General features: G+C 35.1%; 2 protein-coding genes across 5 annotated transcripts in view; one reads left to right on the top strand and one right to left on the bottom strand.

Moving 5' to 3' along the window:
* The window catches only part of LOC120628437 (serine/threonine-protein kinase Tao), a 32,417-nt gene extending 20,776 nt beyond the window's left edge, over window positions 1-11,641 (bottom strand). For all 3 annotated transcript variants that reach the window (XM_039896810.1, XM_039896811.1, XM_039896812.1), the window contains exons 1-9: window positions 11,415-11,641; window positions 10,999-11,082; window positions 8,193-8,422; window positions 7,019-7,136; window positions 4,089-4,352; window positions 3,043-3,165; window positions 2,345-2,585; window positions 1,198-1,334; window positions 406-470 (exon numbers count right to left, since the gene is read on the bottom strand). In XM_039896810.1, coding sequence (XP_039752744.1) covers window positions 406-470; window positions 1,198-1,334; window positions 2,345-2,585; window positions 3,043-3,165; window positions 4,089-4,352; window positions 7,019-7,136; window positions 8,193-8,416 — 1,172 coding nt within the window. In that variant the 5' untranslated portion in view covers window positions 8,417-8,422; window positions 10,999-11,082; window positions 11,415-11,641. The remainder of the gene's footprint in view (window positions 1-405; window positions 471-1,197; window positions 1,335-2,344; window positions 2,586-3,042; window positions 3,166-4,088; window positions 4,353-7,018; window positions 7,137-8,192; window positions 8,423-10,998; window positions 11,083-11,414) is intronic.
* A 1,076-nt stretch (window positions 11,642-12,717) lies between these two features.
* LOC120627992 (chromobox protein homolog 1-like) lies at window positions 12,718-17,127 on the top strand. Of its 2 annotated transcripts, none has more exons than XM_039896151.1 (6): window positions 12,718-12,859; window positions 14,222-14,311; window positions 14,465-14,588; window positions 15,431-15,577; window positions 16,036-16,214; window positions 16,929-17,126. In XM_039896151.1, exons 2-5 carry the CDS (start codon window positions 14,222-14,224, stop codon window positions 16,212-16,214), a joined length of 540 nt encoding a protein of 179 aa, XP_039752085.1. In that variant the 5' UTR covers window positions 12,718-12,859; the 3' UTR covers window positions 16,929-17,126. The 2 variants fall into 2 exon arrangements, with proteins under 2 accessions (XP_039752085.1, XP_039752086.1); XM_039896152.1 differs by lacking the exon at window positions 12,718-12,859 and adding an exon at window positions 12,981-13,558 and having other exon boundaries at window positions 16,929-17,127.
* Window positions 17,128-18,318: the final 1,191 nt, after the last annotated feature.

The following is an 18,318-nucleotide window of genomic DNA, read 5'->3' as shown; positions in this document are numbered from 1 at the left end:
ATAAATTGATGGGCTTGAGTATTACAACTTGCACCATTACTTTATAACTTTGTGAAATAGTATATATAACTTGTAAATTCTTACTGATATTGTAAATGAGAACGTGTGTTTGTTTGTTGGTCCTTCCTTCACGGCCTAACCAACGAAACAAATCAACTCGATTTTTGGAATAGAGCCAGCTAAAAGGTCGGAGTGTAACATAGTCTACTTATGATCCCAAGAAAACAAACTGTTCCCACGTGATTTGTAAAAAAACCGTAATAAACGCGGACGATGTACAAGGGAAAGTTGAATAATCTACTTGTCGGTTAGTGAAATCTCGTCCTTTTTTAAGTCAGTCGAAAAACAATACTACTCTTTTGCAATGGTGAGTAGAAGCATGATATTGTTGACACAAAATTGTACCTGGCAGAGTGGGCGGGTTGGTGGTTGTATTGCTGGTATTGCGCCTGTTGCTGGTTTGCGTTTAGCTGCAAGAATACATGTTGTAAGTTATGTGCTTGTTTAGTTATGGTGCTTGTTGTACAGAAACGAAAACTAAATAAAAATAATTTAATTTAGTCTTATTTTTTCCGTTATAATATTATTTTACATTAGCTCGGAATTTCAACGGGTGGCTTTTCACTAACATGTTATTAATATTTTTAATCGTCAATTTTACGATGCAGACCGACTTCGAGCTGATTATTCAATGGAGCAAGTGAAAACCGAAATCCAAAGTAAACTTGAAAATGTTGCCTAGTAGGCCAACTATATATGCGAAAGTTCGTAAGAATGGATGGATGGATGTTTGTTACTTTCGCGGAAAAACTTCCTAAGCAATTTAACTGAAATTAGGAGTTATGATAGATTATACCATGGATTAACACATAGGCTAGTTTTCATCCCCGAAAAATGTATGATTAATAAAGTTAAGGCATTACTTTCGCTCGCTCGATAGTTGAATAGCCTTAGTTAAATGATTTCGTTCGATGCGGCAAAGCATCGACGAGTTATGTACTAATACACATAGTTCACACGTCAATCAGTTACTCGTCGCTGATATCTAAATATTCAACATAACAAATACATTGGAGAAACTTTGAACAGGCATTTTCTAGTTAAGCCTGTTGTTCCATCTACGACCACACACACTTTTCGGTTACTGAAAATTAAAAAAATGCATACTAAAACTACAGCTATACATGAATAACGTACAGGATGTGGCCGTCTTCGTAGACTGCCGGAAGACGAACTCTGGCTGGAGGCGCCGGCTGCGCTGTGTTCTGATGTAGCGGAGTTTGACTTGGAGCTGTCTCCGCCAGACCGTTCTTCAGCGGTTTCTTCGCTGTCACCTACACGTGCGTGGAAAAAATAGAGATAATAAAGTAATAAAGTACCCCTTCTTCTCCTTCAAATGCCTCGCCATTACTGAAGGTCGGCAACTTCTCCTCGTCCATGGAATACACGGAACGGAAGAGTTCTCCCGTATAATTTGACGGCCGGTTGGTGTGGTGGGCAGTGACCCTGCTTTCAAATGCCCGTTTTCACTAAAAAAGGGAATAAGACTTCTCTCGCCTTCCAACCCCTCTTTTCCCTGCAATCATCCCCATCACTATGGATTTTAGCAATCGGTACCGGTGTCGCAATATATGGCCTAGATACGAGAATACGACATATGTGCCCATAAACTTTGGAGTAGCGAAAATCTGCCAAATTCATATTAAGGTGTGAAATTTGACGTTCGATCCGCCATATAAAATGGCAGGTTAATTAGTCAGTTAACATGACAATTTCTAAGGTTGCTGTTCAAATTCGGTGAATCGGTGGAACGCATAATGAGATTTAGAGCAATTCACTAGCAAGCATAGCATATTGAACTCACCCGATTTCCTGCATTCTTGTGTTCTACCATGTTTAGTCCGTTGGACTATTAAATGTCTAATTTTATGCCAAAGTATTTATTGGCTAGAAGTTGCAATAGTAAAATCTCAAAATCCAAGGTAGGCAGTTACTACACGCAGTGTAATCTGCATGTAGTGAAAAATCAAAAAAAATTACTCAAACTTAATGTGTTTAAATTATGCCTAATTTGCATCATCATTTTTAAAGAAGTTAAAATCGAACCTATACTCGGATTCTTTAGGAAAGTAACTAAATGTACACAATCTTGAAATATCCTTGATGAACCTAAATATCATCATCATAATGATATCAACCCTTTACTGGCCCACTATAGTGCCCTGGGCTCCTCCCAAAATTAGAAGCGTTTAGGTGTAGTCCACCACACTGGCCCAGTTTGGATTGGTGGACAATTAAATCTAAGATACTGTAAATATTAATAAAGTTAGTATTATCAACTCACCAATAGCACTCTCATTGTCCCCATCAACCATAAGAATTTTCTTCATTTTCCTATAATTCAAGTTGTCTAGATCCCTTACAGCAGCCTTGGTCCTCTGTATTAGATCAACAAGGACGTTGATTGATCGAGGCCGTGTGATGTATGGATGAGATAGAAGCTTCGTAGACGACGGACGGTCCTGGGGGTTCTTTTGCAGGCACGCTTCAACAAAATATCGAAATGTGTCCGTCCATTCCGGAGCCTGAAGAAAAAAAGTAATTTCTATTAAAGTTTGTAGCCACAAATGATAAATTATCATTATGTATTAGAAATACCTCAATATTTACATATAAACGCTATTTGAAATTTCCCATTTGTACCGACAGCATAACGACACATTTAAGGCCAGTAACAGTATTATACAAGCATTATTCATCAAAATCATCATCTGCTGCATTTTAACATCACATCGCTGGGTACAGGACCACATAGAGGCGATTTTAGAGCATAGATCCACCACGCTGCTCGAATGCGGGTTGGTGGGCTTTAAGGACTATTGTCACAATAAAATTCTTTAGCAATAGCAATACCCAACAGTTTTTGGCCCAACCCGGGATTGGAACCGAGGACCTCGTAGTTGAATATGCTAACTACTAGACCAACGAGGCAGTAAAAATACTATTGTCGAATGACAATTGCTAGCAAAATATTTAACTTACTTGTAAAGTAGGCGAATCGTTTTGAGCGATGTGGTAGAGAGCAGACATAGCATTCATATTGAAGTACGGAGGCTTCCTTTCTGCCAGTTCGATACACGTAATGCCGAGAGACCATACATCCACCTACAAATAATTGCCAAAGTTACTTACTATAACTGGAATATATGAAACATAAAAAGCTAGTGTCTAAGATTTCTTTATATATTCATTGCGGTGTCCATGATATTCGGCAATATTGTTAACAAATATGAAAAGTGTAATCTATAAAAATTGTCTGTTGTGTTTGTCACCTAACTCCTAAACGGCAACAGGGCTGTACTGATTTGGATGAAATTTGGAGTATATAATATAAAAGGTTAGATAATAATAAATTTTGTGCATATAATATAATAGGGTTAAGTAATAATAAATTTTGTGTATATAATATAATAGGGTAGGGTTAGGAATATATATAATAGAGTTTAGATTTAGTGTCCCCGCACTCGGGCCACTGGCCTCAACCACAAAACGCCGAATGCTACAGATTTATAGCGTGTGGCGGCCACCATAGTCAAACGTGTGCTGCGAGTTTGTATAAAATGTAAGAAAACTCCAAAAATCATGCCGGTGGCGGCATGTGGTGGCTGGCCGTGTAAGCAAGTGCATATTGGTAGACTTCACACGCATTTGAGAACATTATGGAGAACTCTCAGGTGTGCAGGTTTCCTCACAATTTTTTCCTTTACAGTTAAAGCAGATAGCAAAGTGATATTTAATTACATTAATTAAAAACGAATCTTGAACCGCTAGGCTATCATCGCTTATAAATAATCAGTAATCCATTGATATTTCTAGCGTTTTTTATATTGGCTTACCAGGCGCGGATTGGTAGACTTCATACGCCTCTTTGAAACATTAGAAGAACTAAAGGTTAAAGGAAGTGATATTTAATTGCTTAAAACACACATAACTCAGAATGACAGGCCGCAGTCGTTGCTACTCGGCCACCCACCGCTGTCTGGATTATATGAATGTTATGGCGATAACTTTACTTGTACATAACTCACCTTCCCATCATATTGTCCTTCATCCATGGCAAGGATAACTTCAGGCGCCATCCAGTATGGCGTACCGACGAAACTGTTGGCGGGACATTTTATGCTGGCACTGCCGAAGTCTGCCAATTTTACTGTACCGAGCTCCGTAAGCAGAATATTTCCAGCTTTTATGTCGCGGTGAATCCTCCCAAGACTGTGCAAATATGACAGACCGCAAACAACTCCTTCACATATCGCGGCGATTTCTTCTTCGCGTAGCGGGCGTTTGTGAACCTGAGTGACATTTATAACGTAAGTAATTAACAATCCATTTAACACCGGAAATAGCATCTTCTTGTACAGAAGTATAGTTGAAATAGCAATACTAAGGAAATATCTTAAATGTAGGCTTATAGAGGAGACCGAATTAAGGATTAGGTAAAGGATAAAAAAACCTTGGGTGTGAATTTTTGCTTTAACAACATGGTTAGAGCGTTTTAAATAATTTTAAATGCAGCATAAAATTTTAGGGGTATAACTTAAATTTAGCTGCTGCCATACCCCTACGATGGGCCTCATAAGAAGGCTCAGAGTCATCAGTCAGCGGGCGATGGAGAGAGCTATGCTCAGAGTAACTCTAGGCAATCAAATCAGAAATGTGGTTCGTTGAAGAACCATAGTTACCGACAAGCTCAACGACTCGCAAGCTGAAGTGGCAATGGGCCGGGCACATATTTCGGAGAAAGGATGGATGTTTGGGTCCCAAGGTGCTGGAATGGCAGCCCCGAACTGGTAAGCGCAGCGTTGGTCGACTTCCAACGAGGTGGACAGACGACATTAAGCGCTTCGCAGGTAGCCGCTGGATTCAAGCGGCACACAACCGTGGAACTTGGAACTCTATACCGAAGACCTATGTCCAGCAGTGGACGTCTATCGGTTGAGATGATGATGATGATACCTACCCCTAACAGGTGATCATGAACATTCCAATTGCAACGATACTATTCATTTAAGTGGGAGACGAGAATGATACGCTTACGTTTCCTTAAATAAATGTACGATGTAGATAACTCTGCTGGACTAAAGGTCTCTCCAAACGGAAGGTTTAGCTAATATTCACCACGCCGCGCTGGATAGACGGGGACAGATGGAGATAGCACAGAGGACGTTGCTGCCAGTTCTCGGCTATATTACATTAGTCGCCTCGCACGTCACTTGCGAGAATGGCGACAATTATTGTATTCTGATCTGCCATCACCACACGCCAAATGTATGTGCAGTGTTATGATCAATTATTCATTATAAAGTCAACATCTCCTGAGAATGCTCCGGTTTCGGAGATAAACGTGCAAAGGTTACATTGCCGAAGATGAAGGTGGGAATGTGTGGAATATAAGGATTGATGGATGAAATTACACCATACAGATTCTCCTGCTTTTCGCGGAGTATAGCAAATTAAGCTTAATTTGCATAATATATCATGGATTTCCGCAATGTTGTTGTTGTGTTGAGTGCCAATATGTAATCTATATCGATAAATTTTGTGTATTTTAACCTGGGCACCCCAATACAATACATGGAGTACTGAATTGTGCCCAGGATTGATGATAAAAAAAAATGGTTATTTAGTTTTACAACCACGAACACAGAAATGCCTTAACTTGTTCGAAATGCTTTGAGCTGTCGAGTATTGAATTTGTATCAGTAGGTATTTAGATCATCAACACCTTAAAAAAAATCATTTTATTTTTGTAAATAATAAATAGATTTTTTTTAATAAATTGAATACCTACCTAGTTTTATTTTTTAACGGAAATACAATTTTTTAAAGGATGTAATCGTTTTTTGTAAGAACGTCATAAGTGCTATGCAAGTAACGTTGTTTACGCGTACTTGATAACCTATCACTCGAGACTGGCCAATATTTTTTATTCACTAAAATAATTTAGTAGGACAATCGAAATTTATTAAAAAAAATGCTGGCTTAATTAACAATGTGTTTATTTGAACGCGTATTTTTCGGTAAATTACAATTGTATGTATTCATTATGTGTCAAAAACCGGTTATCAGAAATAAGGAAATTTTTCGATAATAACTCCTAAAATGATTAATAATTTAGTTTTATATACATCCAAAAACGTTAAACGTATCTACTGATAATACATAATTATGCCGTAAGGCAAGTGACTGCAAGATGACTCAAAAGCTCGCAACGAGGACTTGTCATAAGTTGTTCTTTTAAATCACGTCTCGTTCTAAGAAATGACCTCATTCGGAAATTGCACATTTAATTTCGAATACCTAAATTATGTTGTTTATTAGCTTGGCATAATGTGTTATGATCACTCAATTAGTCAAGTATCTGTGTTCTGTACCTTTATATACCTTTTTTAAAACTAAAACTGAAAAGTATACTGTTAACTAAACTATTGTAGTATTATCCATTTATTTTCGAAGACCTTTAGTAATCTTCTTATCATTGAAATATGAGTAAAAGTTAATAGGAGCTAGTCGCAGTACAATAATAAACGAAGCATTGAAATCAAAGGAATATAATTATATCGAAATCAACTGATAAAAAAGATATAAAATAAATATGTTGAAAACGCGTTAAGTTTGAAACCGACTCCTTCTAGTCAGCTAAAACCTTAATTATTTTATGTGTAAATATACATATGTTGTAAACTAGATGGCTACATAGGCATTGTACTATCTCAAGAACGTAATAACTTAAAAGCAATACCCACCAAATTACAAATTTTGCTTTCTCCGATTATCCGGAAGCTACTTTACATTTCTTAACATCTTCTTTTTTAACTATTCCTGTCATATTGTTTTTTTTTGTGTTGGCAATTGTCATGAGCAAACTAATAAAATATACAAATTATCGAATTTTTGTGAGACATACACGCAATTAATTTTTATATATTAGTATTTTAAATATTAATTTTACACTTACCTCAATTATATCGGAAGCAGACCCTACACAGTACTCCATAACAAGCCATGCTGTATGCTCCCTTTTATAACACCCCTTATATTCTATAGTGTTAGGATGATCCAACTGCTTCAGGAACCTGCGTACAATTTATATGTGTTATTCCACGTTGTAAAAAGTGGGTTCAGACCTTCACAAGCACAGAAGTACGACTTGGTTACCCTAAACGCCTCGAATGGCTGGTCTGACTGGCTTGCGAACTTTTCGCCAACTGCTTTAGAAAATTTCCAAAGGTATTCCTAAGATGCTCGCGAACAAATTTGTTCGGGTGCGAGTGCACATATATAGCTTTAACTGCCTTTACAAGATCCCAAGATGATCAATGTCTCTAACTACTAATGGTCCCCAGCTACTTCATCCTCGTAAAATTTTGATAATTTTCCAGTACAAATTTTTATCCGCGCTTTATTACGCAACATACTCTGATACCCATTGCCTCACCCGCCTTAGGGAATAAGCGCAATGTAAAATAGCTCATAACCTTTTTAAAGAATTGGGTAAATGATGCAAAATGATTTTTTAAATCGGTCTAAACTTTCCAGATTTTATTCACGATTACAAGAGTGCATTATTACATGATTGGAAGTAACCGCATTTAAGGGTGAAATTTTATAAACATGCGGTGTTTTAACATTTTAATTGCTGACCTTAATACAGTTTTTATTAACTTAAATAATTACTCACTTTCATACAAACTCTCTTCTCCGATTTAAAAATGTTTAAATTTTACTTTTTGAGAAATGCTGTACATCCTCAAAAAGTGGGCTATCAAAAAACCTACTCATCTTTATTATTCGTATATGGAATATAAAATCACTCGTATAAACAGCGATGCGAAACAATGGGCGGTAGCTAGCTTTCCGGTATATGCCAGTGGGGAAAAATCTTTTCTTTTCGAATTTTTCGTTGAAATGTCAACTTAATTGACAAACTTGTTTAGGTACAAAATACTAATCCCTGAGGCAGACCTCAGAATATTTTTGTTTGTCTAATGCGCTAACAACAGGAATTGACTGTCATTGAAAAATAAATTATAACACTTTTGTATAGCCTGTACCCATAAACAGGCAACAGATTGCATGGTGAAAATTGCAAGAGATAGCTAGATTAATAATGTGGTAGTCAAGACACTTACTTTATCTCCTTCAAGATATCCTGCCACTTCTCTTCACTTTGCTTCCCCAGGTAGGACATCTTCTTAATCGCCACAATCTCTTTGGTGAGATTGCAGCGGGCATAGTATACCGCCCCAAAGGACCCATGGCCAATTTCACGGAGGTCCTCAAATATTTTTTCAGGATCATGTTTACTGAACAACTCAGCAATGTCAGGATCCTTGAGGCTGCCAGGACGTGGCATTTTTCCCTGTAATTATTAATACCAAATTTTAGTGACCATAATGTGCATATGACCTATTTTAGTTAGTTGCTTAAGATAGGTTTTTATAAATATTAATAATAAATCATAATTTATGTATTATGTGTGTTCTTATTTAGAATTGGATATTCGGTCACTGTTTAAATTGCTGTTTTGGATGTGAAACAACACATTGGTACATTTAAAATACATGTAATTTAAAATACAATTAAAATGGTGGAATGACACTAATTAGTTTTCAGCAAACAAACATTTATAATAATAATAAAGGTTTGACAGTTGAAACAAATGTGAAATTTGAATCAGTATGGGATCACACTATAATAACATTATTTTTTTAATTCCAACTGTGCTGTGCTAGGTTATAACAACTGGTTATTACTTTTATAAAAGAGATGAAATGATTATTTCAATAATGCATTCTCTCAGCATCATCATGATTTTATTGGTTTCTCATTATCAGACCCATAATTATATAGGTACATTTTTTTGGTGTTGTCTTGTAAATAAAACTGACCAGTAGTAGAGTACATTCTGTGTTGGAACAAGTTGGGATCAAGAATTAGGTGTTAGAATATCCAAAAATGTCAGGTGACAGTAAAGGCCTTAGAGTAGATATATTTTATTTTGTGTCCTGGAGATTACAAGATATAGGATGACTTCTTCAGTATACCATACTTTCATAAAATCATAATAAATACATTAAATTAAATATCAACACAATCACTATTTTATTATTTACAATACAATTGAATATTTTTATTTTGACCATTAAGCTATATATCAGGTTTCCTAGGAACATAAATTATTATTAGTAATTGATCCTTAAATATTGTTTTATTACTAAATAGGAGCGTGGCTTCAATATTGGGCCAAACAAAAACACACAAATGTTTTCCAACTAGACCACCTATCATCCCAACATTCGCCTGTGGGGGAAATGTTATCTTTATTTCACTGTTGCTCATGAATATAACAAACATCTCAGGACTCTTTAGCAATATGTAAAACAATACTATGTTAAATTATTTTTTTTTTAAATTGTCCTCATTCCTTGATCATGTAGACATCTATGATCAATGCAACACATTATTATATTTTAATTAAAATAACTATAATATAGATAATAGAATAATATATTTCCACACATCAAAGTTGGGAAGAGTAGGTTGATGCATCTTTGTGTTATATTACATAGAAGAATCGCATTATTACTCAAAATCTATTAATTATTAATTACTTGCAATTTAGTTTATTTGTTATGCACAAAAATGGAATTTTTAAAATCTTTGTGTGACCATTATTAGTTGCGAACCTCATGTGAATAATTGTCTGATTCCCGTTTTCACTATACCAAGGAGTTATTCCTTGGTTTAGTTCCTCAATTCCTAGGGAAAAAGATATGTTTCTTGAACTATGTTTTGTCTAACAACAATACTAACGTTTCAGCAATTCGATGGATCGTAAAGTTTAGGGGACTCTAAAACTGAGACTTTACAAGATGAAAAAAGTATAAATTCTGTTTTTTTCTTTAATAAACTTAAATCCATACGAAAAATACCATACCTTGGGGCAAGAAGCATAGACAGGTATCATTATATGAGTTGCCAAGTTAAAATCGATTGGTGAAAGGTAAATATATGCCTAGGAATCTTTTTTTGAATTAGGGTTTATTTACTAAGGCATTGCCTAAGAATCTTTTTTTGAATTAGGATTTATTTACTTAGACATTGCCTTGTACTTTATTAGTGAAAACAGGCAAAAGATTTATAACAAACTCAACAAATCTTAGACAATTATTTACAGGAGGTTGCAATGTTTCACCTACATGTTCTGATTACTTGTCTTCTTAGATTACTAGGTGCATGATAAATGTGAGAGTAATAATCCAGCCACCTACACCTTTAGGTTTACCAATAGTGTTTCTAAATTGATTATTAACTAAAAAAATAATGAAAAAAACTAATAGTAAATAAACAAAGGACAGGAGCACAGAGAGACTCTTCCTACTACTCATATTGAAAGTTAATTATTTTACCCTATGACAGTGAGTGTGTTTAGGTGTGTATAAAAAAAGTTCTGTATGGGATCACACAAAACTAAGTATTCGGTTTATTGTAAAATTTTGAATTATTATTACTATGGTTTATATTATATTGAACAAAATCTTATTCCTAACCTAAAAATTAAGTATGTATATGTTAGTTCTGAAGCAGTATGAGTAGACTCCCCAGAAATCTCTACTCCACTTATTTTCTCTTTACCTAAACCCATCCCAAGATAACGGCTAGCATTGGGACATTAATAGGCTAAGAATGATGATGATGGTTGTATATCTTTCAATGTGATTGTATCAATATGGTAAACATACACCTATGGCCTGTATTAAAAAAAACAACAGAGTTAAGGACAGATTCTCAAGAATCAGTAGATCTATGCTTAAGACTAAACTTGAGGACATGTTCTGTACTCAATGTTGGTTTATTATTATGAGCTTTAGACAACACAATATCCACCCCTATATAGTAATTCATATATACAAACAAAGAAAGTGTAAAACATACTGCTTGAGCCAGCTGCGGGCCGGCGTTGTCCGTCAGTTATTTAGAATGATCCCGCCGCCTCGGGCCATTCTCCGCTCTCGCTATCTGTAACAGTCGGAAACGACACCGATAACAGGCCACGCCAATATTTAACACTTCGTTTCCTTTATTCAAAAGTAATTATAGCGGAATTAACTTAAGTATCTTTATGAAGTAATTAACGACAGGGATCCCTTGTAATCTAATTAAAAGGTCTTGACAGCTTTAAACCAACCTAGGTACCTCGGGGCACCCACTATCCCGAGCTGACACTAATGCACCTCGATTATGATCCGTATTATTACGAACGCTTTTTACTCTCATTCGTTTAAATATAAAACAATAACGGCCTGTAAGAGCGTAAGAATGGAAAATATTGCAAAATACTTGGCACTTACAAAATTTCGCCTCAAAATGGCGTTGGGATAAGTATGCGATGATAGCTTTTTGTTTTAACAGGCACACACTTTATGGTTTTCCATCACTGTCGTCACTCACTAGCTAAACTTATTCACTTTTCATTTGATGCTATCCTTTCAGTGCTAGCGCACGAAGAAATTTTATTGAAAACTATTTACAACTTTCCCATACAGGGAAAATAATCTCTCTCAAAGATTTCAGTCCGAGGCGCCCTCTTTATCATCGTTCATTACTATTTGACATAATATTATTATATTTTTTTAGGTTTCAACATCACATGGTATGACGGCAGTTGGGTACTTGGCACTTGGCATAAAGCTGTAAAACAATATTTGTACCAATATTGGTTACTCGATTAAAGTATTTTTGGATTCGATGAAGACTATTTTGGATAATTTATGGATTTGATGTATGCGATTAATTTGATGAACCTACTTGAATAAACTATTGCCGGACCGAAGAGTCTGGACCGCTAATATCGTATTTTCTTATCAAAAACTTAGTCGATTATTATTCTTAGCATGAAAATTTTTAAAAAGATTACGTCTACGTTTCTCTTTTTTTCTTTAAGGCGATATATTTTTCAAATATGTCCTTTGAAAACATATGACGATAAGAATGATAAATTTTTGTTACTTTTAGAGGGCTTTCTAGAGGTTTTTAGAATCGATAGCGACATGACTATGAGATGCAGGGCTGGCTATTCATTTACTCGCGCCATAAAAAAAATCTTTAAAAGTTACCAGCAAATAGGAGTCAAAATAATAACTTGTTTTCAGTAGTTCCATAGGGCTAATCTAGGGTATGGAGGGTAGAGGTAAGGAGAGTCATCTGTGTATGAAAAAGTGTCGTCAAAATGTATTAAATTAGGATGACGCTACATTTGCATCAGGGTAACTCTTAAAAGAAGCGCCAAATATAAATATTGTTAGAGTAGGCTTGAAAAATAAACAAGGTAAACAAGGAAGTAAGGTTATATTTACCACAATATTTTGTACAACGTAAGTTGTTGAAATTCTCAATAATTAACTACTTTAGTCGATAATGACATTAAATTTTTTAACTCGGCATACTTCAATTCATCTACGATTGCTACATTCATACCATACCCTGTGCATCCACCAGCGCCATTGTGGAGGATTTTTGAACTGTTATTTAGCGCAACAACTGGACACTTTTTCAACTTTTCTCCCATATAAGATGACTCTCCTTACCTCTACCCTCCATAGGTTAAGGGTTTGTGGTACCAGCTATGAGCTAGTATTCTTGTCTGTTTAATAATCCGTGTCTATGGGGTTTGCCAAGTGTTATTATATCTGACTTTTCATCTTTGGTTTTGCGGCATTTTTCATCCTGAAGTACGGCTCGCTTTGTGATTTCTGTGTGAATTTCGTGTATAATCAAACTATTTTGTTATTAAAAGGTAGGTACTTTGCGTCCTTATTGTTTATATCCCCTATAAAAAGTGTTGGTTACGCTACATTGTTTGGAACTGCTATTGGTTAGCGGTCGGATCTCGTTTTGTACAAAATGGCGGTTATAACCTAAGTTTTCTGTATTACCAGGGGTTCGCTGCGATTTTGTCTGCGTAAAGCAGACTAATTGTGATAAAAATTTGCCATACAAACTTTCATCCGCTATTCTACTCGTAAAACCCCAGCCCGTTATTTAAATAGCGTTTCGAATCGACCGCCCGCGCTTTTTCTTCATTTGCTCAATGCTCACTTCATATGGGTTGCCGCGTGATATAGAATAATCCATAACATTTTAAAATAATCGGGTTTTTAAATGCATTAAAGTTTTCAAAACCAACTGGAAGTTACCAAAAATAGCGCGTTCACCAAATAAACAAACAGCTTTATGATAAACATAGATACAGATGTATAACAACATACCTACCAACCATTTGTGAAACCGCCTGGATTCTAGTTAAACTTGTGGCAGTAGTGAATAAAACACTCTTTGGTAGTGGTACTGATTTGATTGTAGAGGTATCTCAGATTGAAGAATCTTATGAATATTGGACTCTGTTTGAGGTCTTTTTAACTTTCAATGATGCAATTTAAGTAAACATCAGTTTGCCTGACCATTTTTCTGGAGAGATTTTCCAACTATGTGAGAGGTATTATAGTGCACAACCTTAATACAATGACATTGGAAATCCATCCTAAACGGAATTAGATCAGCTGCAGGATCAACAGCTTAACATACTCTTCAAGGCATGGTGGTGAAAAACCACTAATAATTTCCAAACAATTAATTGCCAAAAAATTAATTAACCTGACCCGGGGATCGAACCCAGGACATTGTTATCTGCAGTCAAATAAGATAACCACTAGAAGAAGTCAAGTGGAATACTTACCAAGCTTTATCTGTAGTTTCCTTAAGGAATATACACTAATAAACCCCCTATGTTGTTAAAATCTTTAACCTATAAATGTTGTTTAAAGATATAAATACTAGCAAATAGGAACCAACTATAACTTCCAACATCATTAGAAGATCAAAGCAACTGTAATTAATAATTCCCTTTATGATTCCAGTGTATGATATTATACATAATTATAATATTATAAGTCTGAAAGTAACTGTTTATCTGTTACCTTTTCATACCTAAACCAATGAACAGATTTAATAAATTTTGGCAAAGAGATAGATTGCATTCTACAGGATATAGATAATTTTTAGCCTGGAAAAAAAAACAGAGGTCACATGATTAAAAAAAAAGAGAAAAAAAAAATGAGGAAAATGGCTACTATTATTATAAGTCTGATATTTTGACCAGATGGCTGATAAGAAAGATGGTGCTGCTCCAGAGGGGGAAGAAGAATTCTCAGTGGAAAAAGTTCTAGACCGTCGTGTTAGAAATGGGAAGGTAAGTCCTATTCAATCCTCATCCAACTAATATTATAAATGCAAAATTACATGTTAGTTTAAAAGGTCTATCATAAGCCAAAAAAAAACTAATTGTACTTGAAAGATTAATGTAACCATTTTATTATTATATACTATGATAAAATTCTTTCAGGTGGAATACTTTTTGAAATGGAAAGGTTACAATGACGAGGATAATACCTGGGAGCCAGAAGAAAATCTTGACTGTCCTGACTTAATACAAACCTTTGAAGATGCAAGGAAGAAAAAAGAAGCTGGTAAGAAGATGAAATATATTTTTTTCAGATGTTCTCTAGTATTCCTGAAATCTGGTTTATTTAAAGGTTATGTACAAGGAAATAATAATTATTATATTGAGATATATTTATTATAAGCCAGTATAACTTGACAGCCTATTGGGGCAGTTTGCAGCGACCCTGCTTTTTGATTCCAAGGCTAAGGGTTCGATTTCCACTACTGGAAAATGTTTGTGTGATGAGCATGAATGTTTTTCAGTGTGTGGGTGTGTTTATGTATTTTCTAAGTATTTATGTATATAATTTACAAAAATATTGGCTAGATGGCGATGTGTGTTTTGTAGTATATTCATTTATTTATTTATAATGTAAAAAGTATTTTTAAAGTCAATCAATATTTGTCCTTAAAGGTACAAATATGACAAAAAAAAAATCCACTCAATTGAGAACCTCTTTTATTTGAAGTTGGCTGTTTTTTTTTTAAATGTATTATAAACTAGTTCTTGGCAGTAAAATCACACCTTATGTTAAATGCTGATGCAGCCTAAGGTAGAGTGTGCTTGCCTATAAGATGCCTATACACTCTTGACAAAGGGTGACTTCCAAGATGGAAGCTGGTAGGGCTTTATCTAAAAGCGCTAATGTATTCAATGCAGTTCAATCTTAAATTATTTATTACTATTATGAACGTTTTATTTATTATTTATTTATTCACTGCATTGCACAACCAAAAAAACTTTACATAAGGCAGACCTAATGCATTTTGTGCCAGCCAACCTTCGGGCATGCAAAAAAACGAGTAGGTTGTGGCCAAAACATTTTAGTAAGTATAATATATATTATAAATGTATTATATTTTATAGAGGGCAAAGTAACCAAAATCGAAAAGGATGTAAAAAAGAGGAAATCGTCAGCTGCAACAGCTGACTTAAAAGGAGCTAAGAAGAGTAAAAGTGATGACAAAAAGACAGCTGGCTTTGATAGAGGCCTGGAGCCAGAGAAAATTATAGGTAAGTTCTGAAGTACTAATGGTAGGATAAACACATTTTATCAAACCAGATTTTATATAAACAAACATTGCTAGATAAAAAATTATCTCTATTGGAAACACATTTTTTGATCACGAACAGTGGAAGAGAGCAACTTATTGGTTGAGAGTTCCTTGCCTGCTTCTTTTTGGTAGAATCCGTCTTCCGAATCAGTGATAGATATACAGACAGACGTAACATTTCAAAGGTGCTTATAGAGTAAACCTGCTCGGGTGCTGTAATTTTTTGCCCAATCTGCTCTAATACTTGTAGGTAGGTTTTAGGTATTGTTACCACCTCATGTTAGTGATGATAACAGGGTACAACAGCTAAACATGCTCTCAAACCTGCTATCTATAGCACAACATGGTAACAATATTAGACCAATAAAGCAGGTTAACCAAGAGCTAATAACATCTAAACTGTTTATGGTTTAACAGGTGCAACTGATAGTAGTGGTGAGCTGATGTTCTTAATGAAATGGCAAGGAACTGACGAGGCGGACCTCGTACCGGCTAAACAGGCGAATGTGCGATGTCCCCAAGTTGTAATACAGTTCTACGAAGAGAGATTGACATGGCATACTCCAGCTGCAGATGAAGGCACCAGTGAAGATTAGGTAAGGCAAGAAATAATGCAGAGTCAAAGCTTTTTGGCTTTAAGAAATCACTATATTTAACTAATAGACACCTCATGTGAATGTCAATTGCCTGGCTAATCACTGACATTTGGAATGTGGAAATAGCATCTTTGTCTAGGTAAGAATTAAACTTAATGCTAAGTACAAAGTGACAAGTCGTGTATTGATCTGACTTTTGTAAAGTGATACTTTACCTTTTTTAATAATATAACTTTTCATATTAATCCACTTATTGGTTATTCAAATATTTAATAAACTAATAATAATTATTAATAAATTAAACAATAAACATCATATAAATACACTGTTAGTCTCTTAACTCAATGAGAGTTTAATTTCAGTGTACTGCTTGTGTCCAGCGCCTCTCTGTGGCTCATTCAATGCTGTCTATCCACCTAGTTAACGGGTCTACCAATGTTGTTTTTACCATTGTGTGAAAGTCATTCCAGCACCATCGGAGACCAGCGCCAATTGGTCTCATAACCTTACATTTGTGCTATGTTGGTTACTTAAATTTTTGAGTTTGGGAATAACCTTAGCTATTGCACTGCAGCTAAAGACATTGTGTCCAAAATTATTCTTTGACCTAGATTTGGTGCTAAGTGATATCCAATTATAATTAACTGTATCTCATTATACTTAATAACTCTTATGGTAGCATTGTGATAATTTTAAATGGTTATACTTTTACAGGTACAACTTGACAAAAGCAATGTCAGAAGATACATACTTATCAGTTTGATATTTTAATAGAATGTAATTGGTCTAGTTAAAATTGTTACATTATATAGGTACTAAGAGTGTACCACAGTTTTGGTCGAGTTAAATTCTAAAAGTAAAAAAAATACAGTGTGTATATATATTATTATTATTATTATATAATAGACTAAGCAGCTTTCGCTGATGCGTCTATATCATTTCTTGCGCTCTTTGTCTTTTTGATGTTTATCCAGTCTATTCTTAAACTGATTCAGTGATTCTGCTGTCACTACATTTTCAGGCAAGGCATTCCACATTTGTATAACTCTATTGCTGATAAAGTGCTTGGAAGGATTAGACGATGCCTGCTGATATTCAAGTTTGAGACCATAGCTCCTTAATCTGGGGTTACTCTTTTTTGAAAATAATTCCTCAAAATTCGGTATTTTGTAATACTTATTTAATATTTTATAAGTTTCAATGAGATCGCCTCTTTCTCGCCTACTTTTGAGGGTGCTGAGTCCCAGGTTTGCAAGCCTTTGCTCATATGAAAGATTTCTCAATTCTCTTGGCAGTTTAGTGGCTCGTCTCTGAACCTTTTCAAGCATTTCTATATCCTTAACAAAATAGGGACTCCAGACCTGGAAAGCATACTCCAATAAAGGTCTTACATATGTCTTATATATCTGTATGAAGGTTTTCTTATTTATATTAAAAAATGCTTTCCTAATTGTGTAAAGGATAGAGTTGACCTTACTGACAATAGCCACAATGTGCGCTTCCCATTTTAGATCACTGCTTATGATCACGCCTAGGTCTTTTTGTGTATCCACCACTTTCAATTGCTTATTATCTAGATAATATGGCAGCCGTGGGTTCTTCCTACCAAGATGTAAAACAGTGCACTTATTGACATTTAGCGATAGTAGCCATTCCTTCGTCCACTTTAAAATAGCATTCAAATCTTGTTGAATAATTTTATGCTGATGCATAGGGTTCCCGAAGAATTTTGTGTCATCAGCGAACAGGGAAAAAGGAAGATGTAAAACATTTTGCAGATCGGCGAATACTTGAAAATTTCTTTGCCAATCCTCACGCGGAATTTTCTTTCGTTTAGGAAGTCTTTTATTCAGATAAGGAGTTTACCACGTATGCCGAGGTGTTCTAATTTATGTACTAGTCGACTTATTGGCACCCTGTCAAAAGCTTTCTCGTAATCGAGATAAATAATATCAGTTGGCTGGTGATTGTCCCAGTTTAATATCCATTTACAAAGACATTAGTAGAAGATTAGTAACGGTAGATCTTTTAGGTGTAAAGCCATGATGCTCTGGAATTATAATATTTTGTTTAATTATAAATTCTCTTATACTGCCAGCTATGC

Source organism: Pararge aegeria, chromosome 12, assembly GCF_905163445.1.
Source record: "Pararge aegeria chromosome 12, ilParAegt1.1, whole genome shotgun sequence".
NCBI lineage: Eukaryota > Metazoa > Arthropoda > Insecta > Lepidoptera > Nymphalidae > Pararge > Pararge aegeria.
Note: the sequence above shows the minus strand (reverse complement) of the source record. Positions and strands in the feature narration are given on the sequence as shown.

Bases quoted from the DNA above. Each gene is read 5' to 3' on its own strand.
- LOC120627992 (XM_039896152.1), top strand. From the start codon at position 14,222: ATGGCTGATAAGAAAGATGGTGCTGCTCCAGAGGGGGAAGAAGAATTC. The intron at 14,312-14,464 runs GTAAGTCCTATT...AAATTCTTTCAG, and splicing joins GTCGTGTTAGAAATGGGAAG to GTGGAATACTTTTTGAAATG. The intron at 14,589-15,430 runs GTAAGAAGATGA...TATATTTTATAG, and splicing joins AAGGAAGAAAAAAGAAGCTG to AGGGCAAAGTAACCAAAATC.